The sequence below is a fragment of the Labrus bergylta genome, chromosome 23, assembly GCF_963930695.1.
Source record: "Labrus bergylta chromosome 23, fLabBer1.1, whole genome shotgun sequence".
In the NCBI taxonomy this organism is placed as follows: Eukaryota; Metazoa; Chordata; class Actinopteri; order Labriformes; family Labridae; genus Labrus; species Labrus bergylta.
Window position 1 is genome coordinate 5,378,910 of NC_089217.1, and position 19,839 is coordinate 5,398,748.

A 19,839-nucleotide genomic window follows, 5' to 3' on the forward strand; every position below is an offset into this window, starting at 1 on the left:
TTCATTGGGAAATACAACTTATAAAACAAAAAATTGTGACCTACACATTAACATCACTGTGTAGCCTGCATGGCCACCAGTTCTACTACAAATCCAAATCTGTGAATCTTAAAAAAGTTTAAATTTGCATAAAAATGTCTGCTTCAAAGCCAGTCTTGATAAATGTTTTGAGTTCTGGAATATGCAATGACATTACACAGGACCATTATCATTCCAAGGTTAAACCCAAAAAGCCTCTGCATTATTGACAGCTTTGCAGCCAGCCCTTAAACATGCTGCTGAGCCCCAAACGTGATTGATTGCATTGTAATGTGCCACCTAGGATAGAAAAGAATCAACAGTTGGGTTACTTTCTATGTTTAGGAAGATGTTCAGTATCATCGAACACTCATGACAATGTGTGAAAGCCATTTGCACCGTGGTAACTGCTGCCACTTTTGCAGCTTCCTGGATGCTGTGGACCTGGCCAGCATGTCTGTGGTTCTTTTGATAGGTCTATGAAACCTGAATAGTCCCAGAGTTGTTGGAGCTCTGAATGAGCGCGAGGCCTCGGCCAAGAAAATCCAGAGTCAGCAGCCAAAAACCACAACGCCAGAGAGCACTGAACACCTCTTGGCTCTCTGACTTGTCTCATTCTCATTAGATAAACCCAATCTACAGAGAGAGGAGAGGAGAGGAGACCAGATTTCTGCACCTCATGCAGAAGAACTCTCGCAAGACTTCTCTTGGTGAGAGAAATACCTCCTGCTTACACAAAACCTCCCTCCCTGTGTCAGCGCTGGGTTTGTTTCTCCTCTTCCTCGTGGTCTCGTTAAATTCATGCCAGGTTGCTGGGTTGACCAGGGCCAGTGCACTCAAGAGGGCATTGTGGGTCAAATAAAAAGAAGTGTCTGGGATACCTGATGTTGAACGACTAGTTTGGCATCACACTGTGTACCAGGGTGAAGATCACCTGAACATGTGAGGAGATACCAGACATTCCAGGGAGAGGGTTTTTGCAGAGTTGGAGGCTGCCAGCAACAGCTCGGGGTCAGTGGTCATGCTACAGTCTGCTGATAAAATACCCTTGAGATAAGTAGTTATTAAATCTGAGGGGAAAGAACTCCTTCATATCCATCTCAGGGCAAACATGCATCCAGCCACATGAATGCACTACTTTGCTCTTAAAGGATTCCTTGCACAGATGGTGCTTGTAAAGAATTTGAAATGATGACTGAGGCTCAATATTAATTTTTTTTGATACAAGCCCCTTACACACATGCACTGCACTCTTTAAAACTTCCCCAAATTGTGCAGATGAGCTGCATTGTGTGAGTGAAACTCAACAGCACTATCAATAAGCTCAAACATTATCGATATTTTATTTTTCGATCCCCATCCTAACATTTGACTCTACTTCAAATTTGTTTTAATAATGTTGTAAAACTTCTGTATACAACCTTTTCCACGATATGTGAAAGCTGCAGGATAATGTATACTGCATTGTCTTTCATCCTCATTGTAAAAATGTTAGCTGCTTACCCTAAATCCTACATTTGGACAATGGGCCTTGAGATAGAAAACAATGTAGTTTGTCAGCATTTTTTTTTTTCCAGATCTTGGTGCTAACACACACACAAGTTTGTAAGAAGTATTGGGACTCTGTGCAGCAGCATGTGAGGTGGGTGAATTTATGCTTTCCTCCACGTTGTGCAAAAACATCAGTACAGGAAGGAAGAAGAAGTGCGGATGCCAGCGCTGGGGCGAAAACAAGATTAGGCTTTAGACAAAACACAGGACCACTTCCCCCTGCGGCCTCTGTACGGCGAACACCAGGCACCCCGTTATTACTGCTAGCTTTGCAGGAACTGGATTCATTACTGCGACACATGACTCTGGAGAGGCTGCGGGGATAAACTCTCTAGCAGGAGTCACAACCAGCCTGCCCCCTCCGTCTCTTTCTGTCTTGAGTTACAGCCATCCTGGTCGGCGGTTGGGACACAGATGTTTAAACTATCTTTCATCCCTTAAGATGGCCTGAAGCTTATTTCCTAACTGAGGGAGAAAGCTGTTATTACTCAGTGTCATGTATTCTGGGGATGAGTGTCAGTATGGACATGTCAGGATGGCTGGTGTTCATCTGTAGAGGACAACCATATTCATCATATTTGTGAGAAAAAGGCTTTTATCATTCACCAACCATTGCATGTAAATCAGTGAAGTAAGTGATTATTCTCCAAATTGTCCCCTTAATTTATAGGCATAAACATCATATTTTTTAAAACTTTAGCCATGTTTTGACATTTCTAGAGGCACATTTCTGTATTTTTTAATATTCCAGGCAGCCATTGATGTACATCCAATGCTGTCAAGCTTGGGTTAAGAAATGTGCCAAACTTGAATCAGCCATAGTTGAATGCAGAGAAATTGCACTTGCATGAATTTAAATGTCCTTAATATGTCTTTGAAGGCCAATCTTGCACCTCATTGATCGCCAGCAACAGACCAATCAATGTCAGTTTGAGTGCAATTTGGTTCCCATTCAAACACTGGAGAAAAGAAATAGCTGATTTCCCTATTGGGGCTTTGACTACAAGCCAAATCTTCTGTATCCAGAGACCCAAGCCAGCAGAGGAGGGGGCTAAAGCAAATGCACCAAAAAGTACAGACTAAAAGAACTGGAGAGTTCAGTCTGCTTTCTATTTCCCAGAATGACAATGTTTATTCCTGGAGGAAACAGAATAAAAAACACAGCCATTTGAGGTTATGGTTTTTATCTTATGAAGCAGAAATGGCGTCTTAAGTCAGTAGATAATCACAACAGTTTTGACATTTTCTCTGCAGTACTGGAAAACCATTCCGTTTTGCATAAATTCAACCACTAGCTAAATATTTGTCAGTAATCCAAGGCAATACCTTGTAATTACACAATTTTCCATGATCTTGAGTAATTTCTTAGTCTTAAACCAATTTGTTGAATGTCATGTCATGGAACCTTTTTATTTTTTATTTTTTTTGTTCGACCCATTGAGTGTTGCTTTTCTGCAGCACTTATTTTCACCCACGTCTTGATTTTATTTTCATCAATTAACACTTAAGGTCGTTTTCACAGCTTGATCCTGCTTGGAATTCAAAATGAATGTTTTATAATTAAGGGTGGCGAGCAAAATGCTCATTTACATGATATGATCATTTTACAAGATTATGATTCAGTTGGGTACCTGGCTCTTTGTTTCTGTGAAAACTTGGTTAACAGTTAATGCACACAGAGCTGTTCTGGCCGACTCCAACATTATACATTGCCGCCGTCTCACCCCAGTGCTCTTCTATTACTACCTCTGATGATGGATCAGGGGTAGAGCGACGCCACCTAACCATTCCGCCTCCATGGCTTACATCTTGTGTAACAGGGGTTTAAATATCTCGGCTTAACCTGTTAGTATGTAAGCGCCATGAGTTATAATCCATGCTCAAGATCCTTCTTAGCCACACAGCAAGTTTTTTGAAGACATTGCAGCAGTGTCTGGCAGGTGCTGAAAGAGTTCTCCACTATGTTATAGCTCCCATAGCTACACTGCTATAGATGCACACGCTCGTCACTGTGGTGGGGAGGCAGATGCAAAAATACAGCCTCTATAAAAAACAAAAATTATTGTTAGAAGAGCAGTATTAAGTGGGAAAGAATGTTAATTAGTCCTGAGGCAGGTAATAAAAAACATTAACTTTACAAGCGGCAGTATGCAGATCCACTTTTGCACACACAAGTAGAAAAGAAAACAATTACACTTTGCAAAATATCACATGCCATTAACCCACTGTGTTGAGTCTAACCCCCTGTTTTTTTTAGCTGAACTGATGCTGGATTTTATAGGCTAATAACCATCAGTACTTGCAAAATTATGCTGTGTGAAATCTTGCTGTTTTACTCTTGGATAATGCACAAGCCAAGTGTACCTGCCAGTTAAGATTTAATGATTTGGTTTTATTCTTTGCAACTTCGCTTTGCATATCTTGCCGCAAAAAGCCCTAAATTCTTCCTGATGAGGTATCGGCCCCCTGTAGTTACAGACTTCTCGTCTGGCCTTACAGCTCTGCTCACTGAGCAGGAGCCATGTGGTTTTCTGCGGAGGTCTGTGGTGTTGAATTGTGAAATCCCATTTACAAAGAATGAGCCCTCCTTGAAGACACACACACACACACACACACACACACACACACACACACACACACACACACACACACACACACACACACACACACACACACCTTAAACACAACGGCCAGATTCTACAAGCCGAGAAGTGCTGCCCCATTCCAACCTGCTGTGGAGGTTATAGAGCAGAGAACAAGTCTGGCAAACTTAAACTGCGCCACGGGCTGCTTCCCACAGATGTACTGAAGCTTTTTCAGACAGAGGTCTCTGCCCAGCCCTGCTGAGTCTGACCATCCTGCCCTCAGGCCTCCGCGCCATCTGACACATCCAGAGGAATGCTGATGCTGCTATCTCTGTGTCATCAACCCCAGCCGGACCCCTGTCGTTTGTTTCTCAAAAGTTCTTCTTTTTATTTCTTTTTATGCCTTTCACCATGCAAAGTGAAATCATTTTGAGGTCTGGCTAAGTGTTGATTAAAATATTATCGTCTTTATTGGAGTGAAAATAAGCTTCAAGCAGACTTTAAGTTCAAAACCAGAGAGTGCAAGGTTTTCACTTGATAAACAGGGCATTTCAAAGAAAGCAACCCTGGGGCTTTGTAGCCAATACAAGCTTCCCTTCCTGAGAATGTCTTGTACGCTGCTTGACTCCACTGTGTCCCCAAACGACCTTCCCACATAAAAACCCTGTTGAGCAATTTTGAGACTTTAATCAACTGAAAAGGCTTCTGATTTTTGTAGAGAGTGAATGAACCAGACAAGGGTCAGCAATGGGGATTCATCTTAAACCTACCGGTGGTTAATCTTGTACATATACAGCTTTATTTTTTGCTGAGAATGCTTTTCATGTTTGTTTGTTTTGGGGCTGACTAACCTAATTAGGCTGCCGTTATGGCCTCAGTTTGAGATTATGATCTCAAGAGATTCTATAACAAACAAAATCTGAAGTTTGCTTAAGAAAAATAAATAGATTTTTTATGTGCAGACATGAAAGTGAAGCATTTATTGAGTAAAACTTCTAAACCCTGTCCTCAGACTTGCCAGTAACTCTTGATCAGATTTCCAATAAAGACAGCTTTATTTTTTTTCGGAGGGAAAGGGACAGAAAGTGAAAGTTTTCTCTCCAGGATTAAATATATTTTCGGCACATATCAGTAATGGTGCAGTCACACCTTTTTGAAGCTGTCAAATGATGCCTCATTCCTGCTGAGAGTCGGCGTACGGGACCTTACACTGACCTTGGCAGTCTGAAGTGTGGCATCAAACAGGACCAGCTCTGGGGGTCGAAGTCCTCACTTTGATTTGTGCCATACTTAAACTCAGCGCTGTTCACGTCTGTGCTTGTGTCTAAGCAGACCGGTAGCTCAGATTAAATGACTGAGCACATCAGTGTACCGGCATCCCCTCTTCTCTGATAGATCATCTTAATGAAGTCACAATGCTGTGGCCTGTGGCAGGTGATTAATACACAAAAGTCGTTAAACCCGCTGTATAGGAGTCTGCCTCCAGTGCAGCTGCCCTTTCCTTGTATAGAGATAAATCTGAAGGCTAAGTGGACAAGGTGCTGGCAGGGTGACAAGGCAGCATGGATGTTGATATTGGAGTTTAATCAGGTTCACTCAGAAGGAGACAGGGGGTTATATGGCTACAAATGGATAGAAAGTATTTGTTTTCAGTATGAAGGCATTGATCATGCATCTTTTAATTACTGGGTAGAGTCCTCATTGTCATCTCACCCTATATGTTAGCATAGCTGCACCAATGGTTGCCATGGATCCCACTGTAGCTATGACTGCATGTATTGTGTTGGTGCTGCTGAATGTTTTTTTCTTTCTGTTGTGGAGACTTGACGTCATGTGAAATCATTATCCATCAACTGTCTTTGTTAAGCATGCATGCAATGTAGGGGAGAACGCATAAAAAGCCCTACTGGTGAAGCTCCAGTTTTTTATTTATCTGCCACATTCTTAAATCAAAAACTGAAAATAGATATAATGTGCAGGGACAAGCAACACTTAAGAAAGCTCATCACTCCTGCTCGAAGCTATGTCAAGTTGATCCCTGCTGATCCAAATCGTTTGGGAAGAGAAATAGAGAATGACCCTGTTATCAAGAACTCAATGCAGCTTTTGTACCCTGTCAGAAAAATAACGTCTCTTACTTAGTTCCTCTCTTTGTTATTTCATATGTCTCTGATAAATGTTTCCATTACATAACACAATGTGCTCGACTTCTACAAAAATTCTTCAGTACAATCCCCTCTTATATCTACATACTTGTTACTGAACCTGAGAGTGACATAAGCCTCTGGCAGCTCATAATTCTTTTACCTTTTTATGTTATCTCCAATGCTGCGGGTCCGCTACCACACAATGTACTCCACTTACTCAAATTAACCATGAGCAGCCTCACTTTGACAGTCACTTAGAAGGCAAATGCCAGAGAAGGGAACCAGAGCATGCTCGCATTTGTGCAAAAAAAGAGTCAAACACACTCAGATATTTGCAGCCCGGGGCAGACAGACGTTTAGAGTAGACTGACTGATCATTTTTCTCCCCAAAGAGCGAGTTTCCAACCACAACAGACATTCCTATAGAGAGAGAAGCTCTGCTCCAGACTGAGCTTCTTTAATTCTTCATGTGCAGAGTGATGGACATGATAACTGAGCAGACCAGAGATACGTGCTGAACTTCTTTCCCTTATGTAAACAGTCTTGTGAAGCCCTGACATATGCTCCTGCTCTAAACAGGAAGCAGAGATGATTCTGGGAATCTGGCTGCTTCTTGTCAGCTCACACTTGTCTGTTATCTCCTCAATTTGGCATGAATCATCATCAATGTCAGCAGAGTTTGGAATATTGATTTCTGACAGCATTTTCTGGTATTTACCTAAATTAGCAAGTAACACTGAAAGATTGAGAGAAGATCATTTAAAGATGACTAAAGGAATGATTTATAAAAATAAAAAAAACTCCAGATATGGTATTCTGAGACCCTCAGCTTGTTTTTTTTTTGCCTCCATCTAGATGAAAAATGAAAGAAAAGTTTTAAGTAATTGCTAGTTTTTTGACTCTGTAGTTGTTAAATGTGAACACGTTGCTCCAAACATTCATAACCTCAGTCAACGCATCCCTCATTCTTTCTTCCACAACTTCTTCGCTTGTTTCCGTGGTCCAATTGGCTAGAAAAATACACAGATTCATTTGTCAGGAGCGAAAACATCCCTTATATGGCTGCACACAGTTTCCATTTTCCCCCTTTATTTGGAATAGAAGAAATGAAAAGCAATCTGAAATACTGGAGGGCAAAAACCGGCTGCAACTCTTTCCAAAGTAAACTTTGAGATTCCCAAATCTACATTTCAGGCAACTTCGTGCATAGCAGAGTGGTTAGTCACTGCATAATTCACTGTATGTAAACATGGACAAACTTCTGTTTAATTTCTTACTCCAAACTCTGAAACCTCTACTACCACTTTATTCCCACATATTGTTTCATGTTAATCTTGAGCCCTTAAGTTGGTAGACGTTGCTGCACAGAGATATTTCATGTGGTAGGATTGTGTGGGTATGAACATAAATGAAGTCAATAAGTTTGTTAAAATTACAGGGATTGTTTTGTTATTGTGTTGTAAAAACAGAGAGAACCGGTAAGTCGTTGATTTCATCAGGAGGAGGAGAACAAGTCGAAAAGAAAAGGGGCCTGAATTTTTCCCTAAGGACAGCTGATAAACCGTTTGGCAGGAAAGGCCTTGCAAATGACTGCATTCCTTGTTAACCTTGTAAGGCTATTTTTACTGCTAAAGAGCTTTTCGAGCGGGCACCTTTTGTTCGCCCTGCAGTGTGAAACAGGAAAGACCAGTTTGCATTGTGTTCCTGTGGGAGTTTGGCCGCGATCACTCCGTCTCTCATCACCGTCCAACCATCCATCCTAATGTCGAGCTCTGTTTACCCAATGCATCTTCACAGCTCCTGACAGATGAACCCAGTAACACTTCTTCACAGGTCACTGTAAAGTAATGCAAAAAGGAAGCGGAGGCATATATTTCATGATAAAGAAAAGATTGCAAGGAGTGAAACTGGAGGTCTTCCAAGGCAATGTGCAAAATCTCTGCCTAAATAATGATAAGTCCCCACTCCGCTGTGAAAGATGTTTGCTCTCTGCATGTTTGTCTTTTATTGTGTGTTCAAGGAACATTCCTCAGCTGAAAAATCCCCTCAGACTGTCCCCACGAGGTGAAAGGCCCTCGAACACACCATCTTCCTGTTGCCTGAGTCCCTTAAGTGTTTGGTAGTGTTTGAGTTGCAGCTCCTCAGGGATTCCTGGAAGTGAATGTGATCATGTCTTAAGAGGATTAAAAGGAGACCCTGGTCTTGTTCAGCCACAGGTCAACATCGCTGTGATGGTGGGAACGACATCGCCTGTCACCACTCATCTGTCAGTGTGTTAGCATGCACTGAAGTGGAAGAGTTACTGTCAGCTTTCTGATGGATAGAAAACCCCATTCCTTCAACAAATAGGCACAGCAGGCTTTCTGCTGGATAAAACTGCTTTCTTGATTTTGTTAAAGGATGTAAAAGTTCCTTTACAAGCCTATAGGAATGAGAAAAAATCGAAAGTATAGATTTTCTTGGATTAAAAGGAACATCAATATCACTTCCAATCTACAGTATATATCAGTAATCCATAATGGTTTTAGAGAAACCCTTGGCCTGTTTCACTAAAAGCGTGGCTGGGTAACATTTCAGGAAGGAATGGGAGTCCCAAAGACTCTCTCATGCTTTTGTCATTAGTTTTCTTTGTCAACATGAAGTATTTCGAGAACCTCAGACGGCCTGTCTCAAATTTTGTCAAACCAAACCCCCCACCAATCTTAATTTCTCATCCTCATATTTTTCTTCTTCTCTCAGAGCCTGGACGAGCTGGACGATGACGACACAGGGGAGAAGAACCGTAAGGAGGAGGAGGAGCTGGTTCAGGCCAACACTTTCCAGAATGAAGCCATGACAGCTGACCCCACCACTGGATATATGGTAAGAAATGACAGGAGGGAGGAGAATAGAGAGGCAGACTCTTAATATTTTTCTGTATGTAGATAGGTTTTGGGTGTATTTACCAAGGATGCTTCAGCCTCTAAAATGTCTCTGCAGCAGTGCCTCTGTCTCTGTTTCGTCTGCCATGGATTCCTACAATCCTCTTCCATTTTCTCCATTTCCCTCCTGCAGTATTCTGCACAGATTGGTTTACCGATGCTGCCAAACAGAGGCACTGTTGCTCAAGCAGACACCCAGAGAGCTCAGGATCTGAGTGTGTGTGAAAATCTCCAGTGATGCAAAGCCCAAAGGTGTCTCTGCATTTCATCATCACAGTGAAATCAGTTAAAGAGAAAGAGAAAAAAGCCTAAAATGCTCTTAAAGCTACCTGGAGAGAGTCTGGGGCTGTGGGGGGTTTTTCCATAATAATGTGCTCATTCATAAAAAGGTCACAAACTGAAGATATTTCCATTGCAGCAGCTGCTCATGTGAAATTATAGAGTGGATGATTCTGCTTGTAATAGTCCCAGTGACGCAACAAAATGTATATTGATAAAAATGAGCAAAATATCATTAGAAATTAACAAAATGATTTTTTAGCTATGATTAAGAAAAAAAGAACACATTCAACAAAATATAGATAGATTATAGATTTCAATGCTAGCATTAGTATCTGCTTTGTCTGTCAGCTGTCTGCTTCTTAGCTGTGTTAATTAATCAATGACTGATGATGTCATCAAAATGAATCTTTGAATCTGTCAAACTTAGCTTGTGTTTGTTTGATGGAAGATGTGCAGAGCTGCTGTTCCTCCAAATAAACTAGGAAAGTAAATCTGAACGTAGAGTGAGAACATAAACGCGCGAGTAAAGATCAAAAAATGCCACGCTCATGATTTGAGTCTTCTCATTTTTCTTGAGAACAGTCGTTGAAATTCAGCCGTGCAGCTCAAGTAATTTCCTCCACCACTTGAAATGCGCACAGAGGGATTTTCCAAACGTGTGTGCATAAGAAAAGCATCCAGCTGTGTGACATCGACTGAATCCTCCGCATTGTATTTTTCTATGAAAGACATCATCTGATCGACGTGAACACTGCCATTTGAAAGACATAAAACATACAGATGAAAAGTCTCTGCTGCTGAGTGAATCCTGTTGGAAGAGTTTTGTTCCAGATGGATCGGCTGTTTCGCATCAGCGGGCTTATTTTGTTTTGGGCTGGAACCGTCTAAGGCTGTTTACAAGAAGCAAGGGGCTTGTGTATGAAATATGTACACAAACACCACACAAACAGGAAGATTGTGACAGCACCTGCTGAGTTGTGGTGGCAAAAAAATGAAACTCAAAAGGTTCAGCTACAGCTGTTTCCATGCAATCTGTCGAAAGGAGAGACTCTCGGTCCATCATGTGAAACAGAATATGTCCATTCATTCCTGTTGGATATGTTTTACCATTCTCATACATGGCGGCTAACACAGACCAGATGTAGCTACGCACAGAGTAACTATTAAATGTCTCACTGTCACTCAAATATAACATATGAGACATTCAGATTCTGCTGGGGGTCCTGTGCCAGCTCGCTCATAAGGAGGCCGGCTGGGAGAAATAAAAAGAGCAGACAGCGTGGTCAGTGGATTTACAACAGAGCTGTCAGTTAGACATCTGTAGAGACAGAGCATCCCAAAAATGTGCCTCTTCTCCCCGGCCCCATTTATCAACGGGAGACAAGCAATTGCCATGTCAAAGCTGGTTATGATGTACGGCGTCCAGTCTGGCCTTGTAGCTGGAATCAAGATATCAGGAGAAAAAGTTCTTAAAAAAAGTAGATCATGTCAACTTCTGTTCAGAGCTGCAGGGCTGTTAACAATCTCCTCAGGATTCAGAGCACTTCACAACCAAAACAAGCTGCAAGTCTTGTGTCTTAGCTGCTGAAGACATTATGGAAACTCCACACAGTATCTGGCATATGAAACATTTTATCAGATGTTTCAAACTCTGTCCTTCTTTTTCCATCTGTGGGCCTGTGTTCCATTTACGTACAGTACGCATATAGAGGCGGTGTGTGTGTGTGTGTGTGTGTGTGCTCGTCCTCCGTGTGACAGGACACATGTATCTGATAAGAGCAGGCTCAGAGAGGCCTTCTGCAGGGCATGTGGTCCTGGTTATCAGGTCTTACCTCCCTCTGGTATGCATGTGCTACAAGGAAACCTGTTTCAGCGATCCAGGAGTCAGAACCATATGTAGCATTCCTCGGGATCATCTGCATTTAATGTGGCGCCAGGTCCAAAGCACAGCCGTTCAGGTCTCTATCCGCCTCTCTCTCTCTCTCTCTCTCTCTCACACACACACGCACACACACATGGAAAACACATTACCCTAACAGTCTCCCCCCCCCCAAGCCTCATTTGCATTTTTAATTATCACCTTTCAGTCCAAAAAACTGGTGCTGATGCAGACTACTTGTCTGAGCAGCAGGGACATGTTCACTACCTGTCACATTGCTTTTCCATCCAGCAGCCTCTGTGCAAACTGAAATGTATCCTGTTGCCTGAAACAATATTTGTTCACATTCACACCTCTGTTGATTTAAGATTGTACGGACCGCTGTTACATAAGCCAACTAAACCACACCAATATTTATCTTTGACAGGACTTCTACCAGCAAATGTACTTAAAGGAAGCTGAAGAAAAGCCGATAAAATGTCACGCAGAGATCTTTTAAAACATCAACATAAAAGAAGAAGGTGCCTAGAAGTTTTAGAAAATACATTTAATAATATATAATAATGTATAACGAGCGGTTTGTTATAGGAGAATAGAACCCTGACAGGGTGAGCAGGACCACTTACTGTACATTATCTCTGCTTAATTTGACACAAACAATTGATTTGGAAAAGATTGCATTGATTTTTAAATGATTTGTATCTTCCGCTAAAGAAATATTCTGTTTGACTTTGCAGCTCTGTCCATGGTGACTTTTACCTCTGTAGCTTTCTGAAAATGAGCTAACGTAGCTGTTATCACATTGAACTGAAGAATTCCACTGACAGTGAAGTGAGACAAGGTGAATCACGTTCCATTACGTCTTTATTTTCTCTTACCTTCAGGTTTTTGCATTTTTCAAACCTTTTTCACAGCTTCTGTTCTTCTATATCTTTTTTTATACAGAAATTACATTGATGTCAAATGAACCTCACATAGATATAACAATGAGTCCATAGATCTCCAGATCTGACGTCATAAAAGCGTTCATTCTGAACCATAAGGTGTCCTTCAGCTGCAATTGGCACGAAAGGGCTGAGAGTTTGACATGACTCTCTGTAGCTGTTTACATTGGAGTTTGCAGCAAAGTCGTGTTTTGATCCTCAGCCTACAATTTATGCTTCATGTTGACATTTTGACATCCATCCTTTCAAAGCCTGAGACAGCCAGGTGAGGTTGGCATCTAAATTAAAAAGATAGATGACATTGATGAAAGCTCACAAGTTTTTCATTTACCTTTTTCAAGAAAATATTACAATTAGCGACACATTTCCATTTCCATTTTCCATTAAACCTCTCCATCCCTCGACCAAATAATTACCACAGCTATTGTTGAGATTAATTATGTGTATGAATAACACACAGCATGTATCTGGTGAAATCTCCTGCATTTTTCCACATAACAACTAATATTTAAGAAGAATGGCAATCCAAATGTCATTTGGTCTCGATTTTAATTTGTTCTTGCGTTCAAGTAGTCTACTTTTGCTAGTTAAGATATCTGGCCTGCATTTACTCGCAAAAATGCAAATAACACTTTTGTTGAGCATCTCTCTCTTTTTTTAAAATCTTTGTAAACCCCTACAGTGATTGCATATGTTCCAAGCATTACACAGTGGTGGTCAGATACACTGCAAATCTCACCTTTTCATGCACAACGTTTGTATTCCTTTAGAGATTTCTACGTTTAACGAGCTGTCGAGACATAAATCATGAATCAAATTAAACCATCGAGGAAAGATGGATGTGTTTTATCACACATTTAGTGTGCCATGGGGTGTTTCATGCGAGTGCTCGTGCACAGAAATTCACATTAAGTAGTAATCTGCCTGAGTTCAGTGATAAAGTGCTTTTGTTTTACTGTTTGATATTTGTCTCTCTGTGTTCTCAGTGGCTCTGAGCTCCACAGCGGGGCTTATGGGAGCCGTCAGCGCAGCTCGAGCATGATAAATAAAGTTGCACAGGCGTGAATTGTGTGCAGTGAATAACATGAGTTACGCTGACCTTGTCTCACAGATTCATATCCGTGATAGAAGAAGCGCAGTGGGGGAAACTATTCCAAAAAGGTGCAATTGTAATGTGGCAAATAAAGCCAATCAGATACTGTTTAAACTTAAGCTTGTTAATATGGTCTATAATATGACTGTTTTATAACTTTTAAAGCACATGTTTCCGTTTGTAAATCCTGGATGAGTAAGACCCCCTCTTAATACATCTGAAAAGAGTGGTATTATCTAGACTTGTAAATGTCAGTATGTACATTCAGCACAGTAATGGAAGCCACTTATCGTGTAGTGACTGTACCACTCATGACTGACGCCAGCCTGCTGTCACTCACATCTGCAGTCCCGGTAGGATTCAGAACGTGGCTCCAAAGTCAGTCAAGTTAAGCGACAACTTAGGCAGAGCGATGATGACACATTTGAGAGAATAGATATCAAGGCAGCAGAGTCGTTAAAGAACTGTCAAGCAGCCAAGAAATAAGATGTTACAGATTTTGCGTGCCCAAAAAGACCTTTGTCTTAAAAGCACTTCAGTCTGGATGTAGAAGGACTTCAGTGGTTGTGGAGTCTTATTTGACGCATGGATGTAATTTTCTCTTCATATATCTGCAGAGGGGTGGGGCAGCTGTCTCAGGAGGACTTGTTTAAACAGTCTTAGAGGAAATAATAATGCACAGATAATAAAGTAGCATGAGATTCAGACAAAGAGTTAGTGATAATAAACAGACTAGATGTTGTGCTTTTGTTTATACATCATTGTTTGGGTCTTTCACATTCGACGACACTGAAGGGGGTCGTCTTTCAATAAGGGCCAAATTATGCTAAGTAATATCTGTAATGTATTATTATTTTTACAATGTCATCGTGCTGTCAATAATGAAACTAAGGACACTGAAAGTGCACTTCAGAAGGTCCAGCAACAATGATGTTAATCTGGAAGCTTCTAAAACAGTAAAATCATGTTGGGACATTTTTGGTCCTAGCTGAAGCATCGTTATCTCAGATGTGCTTCTGTCATTTTCCTCTCGATTGGAAATATTTAACTTCTATCTGTGAGAAGAAGAATGCATTAAATGACCGTTAACATGAAGACAAACGGTAACCGCTTGGATTGAAATCACATCGTAAACATGGCGGCTTCTTATTCTAAAGTTTTGAATTGTCTCTTCCAGTGGCCGAAGAACGTCCTAACAAACAGGATTTTACTCAAGCTATTACAATAAGGTGTAGAAAAAAAATTACCTATGCTAGGCTGTGAAAGCATATGATTAAAACCCTGTTGCTACAGCTTTAGTCTATTCTTTACGTGGTCATGTAAGAGCCATTTCTGCTCTTTTGTTTTGACTGCACACATCACATTATGCAAAGAAGGATTGGCACAGTCTCACAGGCTCTGCTGACCGCTATGACCTCACATCATACTGTCGCTTTGACTCATATTTCAATCCTTTTATACCTCAGAAAACAATCAATCCAGTCCACTGAACCTTTGACAGTAAGCCAACAGACTTTGAATATGATTCTCGCTCCTGTTTTTATAAAACAGATGTATTAAAATCATCTGGGGAAATCTGAACTGTATTTTCTTATTTAGTGTGGTTCCTGATGGAGAATGACAGACTGCATTTCCAGGTCAATAGTTTATTCAACAGATCCTGCTGGTTTATTTAAGTTACAATAGACTGTGAAAGCCTTAGAGCAAAAACGCATTTGCATTTGGACAGCTTTTTTATTCTACAGCTGGAGTCTGTGTCTGAGCGAATGCTGGTCTCCAGCTGCCTTACAAACTATAAGCATCATATCACAACAAGAAATGGTTTGAGCCATCACACCGTCTTTCATTTTGTTATCTAATTCTGTTATTGTTGTTATGTAATTCTCCTTTTTCTTCTTCTTCTAATTCAACCGTGACGCTTTAAACCAGAGGTTAATAATGTAAGTGGTTAACCACAACATGCCCACCGCTAGAGGAGACTGCACTCTTGACTGTCCTCCGTCTTAGTAAATCTATCCAGGCCCGAGCCGGGGAAGAGATGAAGGCCGGGGTTATATCCAGCGGTAATAAATGATGTCACTGACACAGAGAGGCATGATGCATGCGTAGATTCAGACAAAGCGTTTTCCCCTCACCCTCTAAGACCAGGTTCTGACTGATAGATGGTAGCAGAGCCAAGGTTTCTCCATCATACTCGGGGACCCTTCACTGCACAAGACCTTAGGAGAGAGAAGATACGTATCCATCTCACACAAAAACAAAAAAAACCTCATATTTCCAGGGCAGCTATTTTACCGAGGGCGGCTTTATTGGAGCATCACCGCTGTATAGATCTAAGCAACCTTTAGATCATACCATAATGGAAAAAGAAGATAAACATTCACCTCCACGTTGCGAAACAAGATTGTCGGATACAACTTGGGGCTATAGGGCTCCTGCTGAACTATTAAATGCAACAGAGCTCATCTATATATCAGCCCAGCTTGTGAGATTCACAAACGCTCGTACACAACCTGAAGGCTTTCTATAAATGCTGCTCCTGATGAATTTTTCTTATCCAGCCAATGAGATTCTGTGATTTTTTTTCATTTCTTTTTGGGACCAACACAACCCAAGGCACATGGACACAACAGATGATACCCCAAATCTCGCTCTGATGTCTATCTTCTTGAATTTATTCCTCTCCTTTTTCTTTTTTTTTTTTTTTCAGGAGACCCCCAGATCTGGGAGCGGCCGCCACAAGAGGTGAGACTCATTTTTATTATCCTCACACTGAGAGTTTATCTGCTTTCACATCACTAGTAATGTGTCTTGTTAAGTAACAGAGGCCTGGACGAGAAACAGAAGTTTATGTCATTAATTACAAGAACAAAAACACAACGATATGCACCAAGGAGCACTTTCCATCACTGTCTATTCCCCCACTCAGGATTGCTCTATCTCTTAATTTCTGTCTCAAGAAAGAACAGCATTTTTGAGCAGACTCCATCTGGGCCCCGAGACATTTTACTGTTGTTGCAGGCTGGGAGTGTTGAGAGGTAATCGTTGGCTTTCAAAGGTTTGGAGATGAAATGTGCAGCTCTGTCTATCAACAGGCCTCTAAACTTTCAAGACAACCTCCTAAAACTGTTTGGAAAGATGTCTCCTTCTCGTTTATTGCAGAAGTTTAGTCACAAAGCACGTTGGTATCTTTTTCCTAGGGATGGGAATTTTCAGGACTTTTATCATTCAAGTAGCCTCATTACCTTATGATCTGTATATTAGCCTGCTATTTACTCAAACACTTCCTGTCCACAAGGTTGTAGTAACAACCCCTCTACTGCCCGGTTGTGTTGTCCCAACACTACATTAGTATCATTTTGCCTTAAGCCCCTTTCACTTTCCCAATGACCGAATAAATGAATGTAGGTCATCTTGGATAGTTCAGAGGCCCTCGGAGATGGGAGAATTCAAAACCAAAACACGGCCATTAACAAAGCTTGAAAACTCGGCTGCCATTAAGATAGAACACAAGGGACTGGCATTGATCTGCTACACTCTGATTGGTCGCTACCAATCAAATGTACTTTGAAATATTATGTCTTTAAATGAATACTTGGTCGAACTTTTCTTGGTTTTTAGAGCAAAAAGGATTTATTGTGGACAGATCGGACGTTGAGAAATATTTGAGTACTGTGTGTTGATTGGTGTGTGAGGTGACACTTTGTGTTTGTAAGAGACGTTGTTATACCTGTCTGTGCTTTCTCCTTCCCACCTGCTGAGGCTCCCAAGAGTGTTTTATTGGCTCGGCTCGGCTCTTCTCCCAGACCTCCCGCTGCAGGGTGCTAATGGGCCGCAGTGGGATATTTAGTATGGAGGTCATGGTTGTTTAGGCTTAGCTTCAACACCTGCTGAGTACTTGTGTTTGTGTGTGCCAACATTCAGATATCTACTGAAAAAAAAGATGACAAGCGTTGACTTAAACAAGGCATTTCTGTGTTCTGCTTTTCTGGGCATCATGGTGAGGGGGGTGTTTTTGTTGTTGGTCTGCTTTGTAATGTATACCTGTGTATGATTGTGTGTTAGCATTCTGCATGTGTACGTGTGTGTGTGCTCGTACTGATAAAGGACAAGTGGCCGTTAGAGCCACAATGAGAGAGACAAATGAAATGCACTTTATCTTGGCGTGGGCGATCGCCAAGGAGAGCGTTTCAAGGACTCCCTCTTCATCAAAAGTGATGGCCGCTCTAACGTTTGCCTCTTTGTATAAGTGAGCGAAATAAGCTGTTGGTCCTGTAAATGTCATCGTACAAATAACGCCTCTGCTTGTGTATGAGAACTGGAGCCTCAACAGAGAAAAGAAGACAGTCTGAGCTGGGTGAAACAGAGATTTAACTCAGAAATATGTGGATGAAATTTATCATAACACAACCAATCCCATGTCTACTATGTCCCTTTTCTTTAAGCCCTCATCCTGCTTTAAGTGTTCTGCAAGGTCATGTGAAAGTGAACACCTCGGTATACTTTATTTATCAAAATGTGCATTTTATTGCACACTTTTTGCTAATCAATCAATCAGCAAGATCTTTTTTTTTCAGTAGAGTTTCACTGGATAACTAGAATGATACATCTTTACTGTCTTTTCCTTCTTTACATATTTCTGCATCATTTCCCAAAAAACTGCAGTATGATGTTTTCTATTCAGTCAAATCTAAGAAAGCCAAAGAAGTTTTTAATCATACAGCCCTTTGCTGTCTTAATTCTTAGATTTGGAAGGACCTGCTTTGTAAACTTGTCTATATTGGGACCATCACATTTGGCAGATCCTAAAAAATAGTACAGATGGCACAAAGGAGTAATGTTTGTCTTTTGTCTTGCCAGCAGCTTTCCTGTTTGTCTCAGCTGTAGAAATATGCAGACAGCCTCCTACAGAAAATTCAGCACAGTCTCAAGACTCATTTTATTTCCAGTGAGATTCTATAAACAACAATCTGCCAGGTTTTTTGTGGGGCAGTTACAGAACTCATTCTACGATTCTAAATATTTAATAAATGAATATTTATTGAAAGAAGGTCAGTCAGCAAATAATCTCTACCTGAATATTCTTCCCCAGCTGCCCCAGAATCCGTCACTAAGCAGCAAAGAAGTAAAGAGGAGATAAGGTTAATGTTCTCCAAGAGCTGCGAACAAAAACCTTGACAACACCCCCCCACCACCACCACCACCATGCCCCCCCCCCCCACCCGATATAAGAACAGCTTCTGCCATTCTTGAGCCTATTTGAAGTTGTAATATGTAAATTGTGTCTAAATCAGAATCCTTTTTGCACTAAGTTGCAAACCCTTGGCAGACCTTTTTTCTCCATTAACAGCATAAAAGGCAGAGGCCTGTTAATAATGCATGCTTAATTAGAAAGGGCAAAAACGCAGAAGATATTCCCACCTGTTTTTCTGATGATGGATGTGTCATCCCATTGAAGTTTAATAAAGTGGCAATGAGTCATACCTTCAAACAGTCTTAGTGTTAATACAATACTGGACACTTTGCACTGTGGAAACCTGCACAGTATTCACAGCTTTTACTACCTTTTTCTATCATCATGACTATTTGAAGTAAAAAAAAAAAAAAAAATTGTATTTTGGTAACTAAGTTCTGTTTTCTTTTCTTGCGTTTGTTGCAGCTCTGCAGGGCCGGGGTCTGAAGAAGAGGTGAGTAGGAACAGCAGACAACGACACCACCGTCACGCCAGAGATGATGGAGCTGCAGCAACGTGGAGTTTGGAGAACAGGATGGAGGAGCTGGAGAAGGTGTGTCTTCTGACCATTGATCGTATATTAATAAGGACAGTGTGTCTCTGTCTCATTGGTTTTTACATATGTGAAGCCAAACTACCTCAGTGATGGACACAGACATATTGCGCTGCTGACACAATTTGTACATCAAATGTCAAAGATCCCTCAGGTCGGTACAGTCCACAGCACACCTGATTCTTGTGTAGGATTGGAGGAGATACAAGGTTTTAGAAAGTTCAATGACTAGTTTTTATTACGCCCTCTCTCCTATTTTCCTCTTTGGTGGAGTTGGTTTTTCTTCCTCTATAATTGTTTGTGTAACCAGAATTAAATCTGCTATCACAAACAAACCCACCCAATGCTCCTGCGGTTTGTACGAGTCCATCCTAAACTTTTTTTGTCTGACTGAAAGCCTCTATCAGAGGCACTTCTGTTTAAATGAATTTCCACTTTCAGCAGCCATCCTAGGTTTTGATTTTCTGTCTGGATTCTGTGTCTCAACTATGTTCAAAATTCTCCTCCTTGTTGAAGAGATGACCTTTTACACCGCAGATATGCCTTTTACCTCCCACGCCGTGCCCATCAGACACTCAAGCTCTCAAAGTGAAAAATTCAGCTCGGAACAAATGTCACTTGGGTTGCTTTCAA

At 41.1% G+C, this 19,839-nt stretch overlaps 1 protein-coding gene across 3 annotated transcripts in view; it reads left to right on the forward strand.

The window, feature by feature from the left end:
• The window catches only part of pawr (PRKC, apoptosis, WT1, regulator), a 52,267-nt gene that overhangs the window by 25,884 nt on the left and 6,544 nt on the right, over positions 1 to 19,839 (forward strand). For all 3 annotated transcript variants that reach the window (XM_029280041.2, XM_020647733.3, XM_065951359.1), the window contains 3 exons: positions 9,041 to 9,163; positions 16,131 to 16,165; positions 19,080 to 19,206. In XM_029280041.2, coding sequence (XP_029135874.2) covers positions 9,041 to 9,163; positions 16,131 to 16,165; positions 19,080 to 19,206 — 285 coding nt within the window. The remainder of the gene's footprint in view (positions 1 to 9,040; positions 9,164 to 16,130; positions 16,166 to 19,079; positions 19,207 to 19,839) is intronic.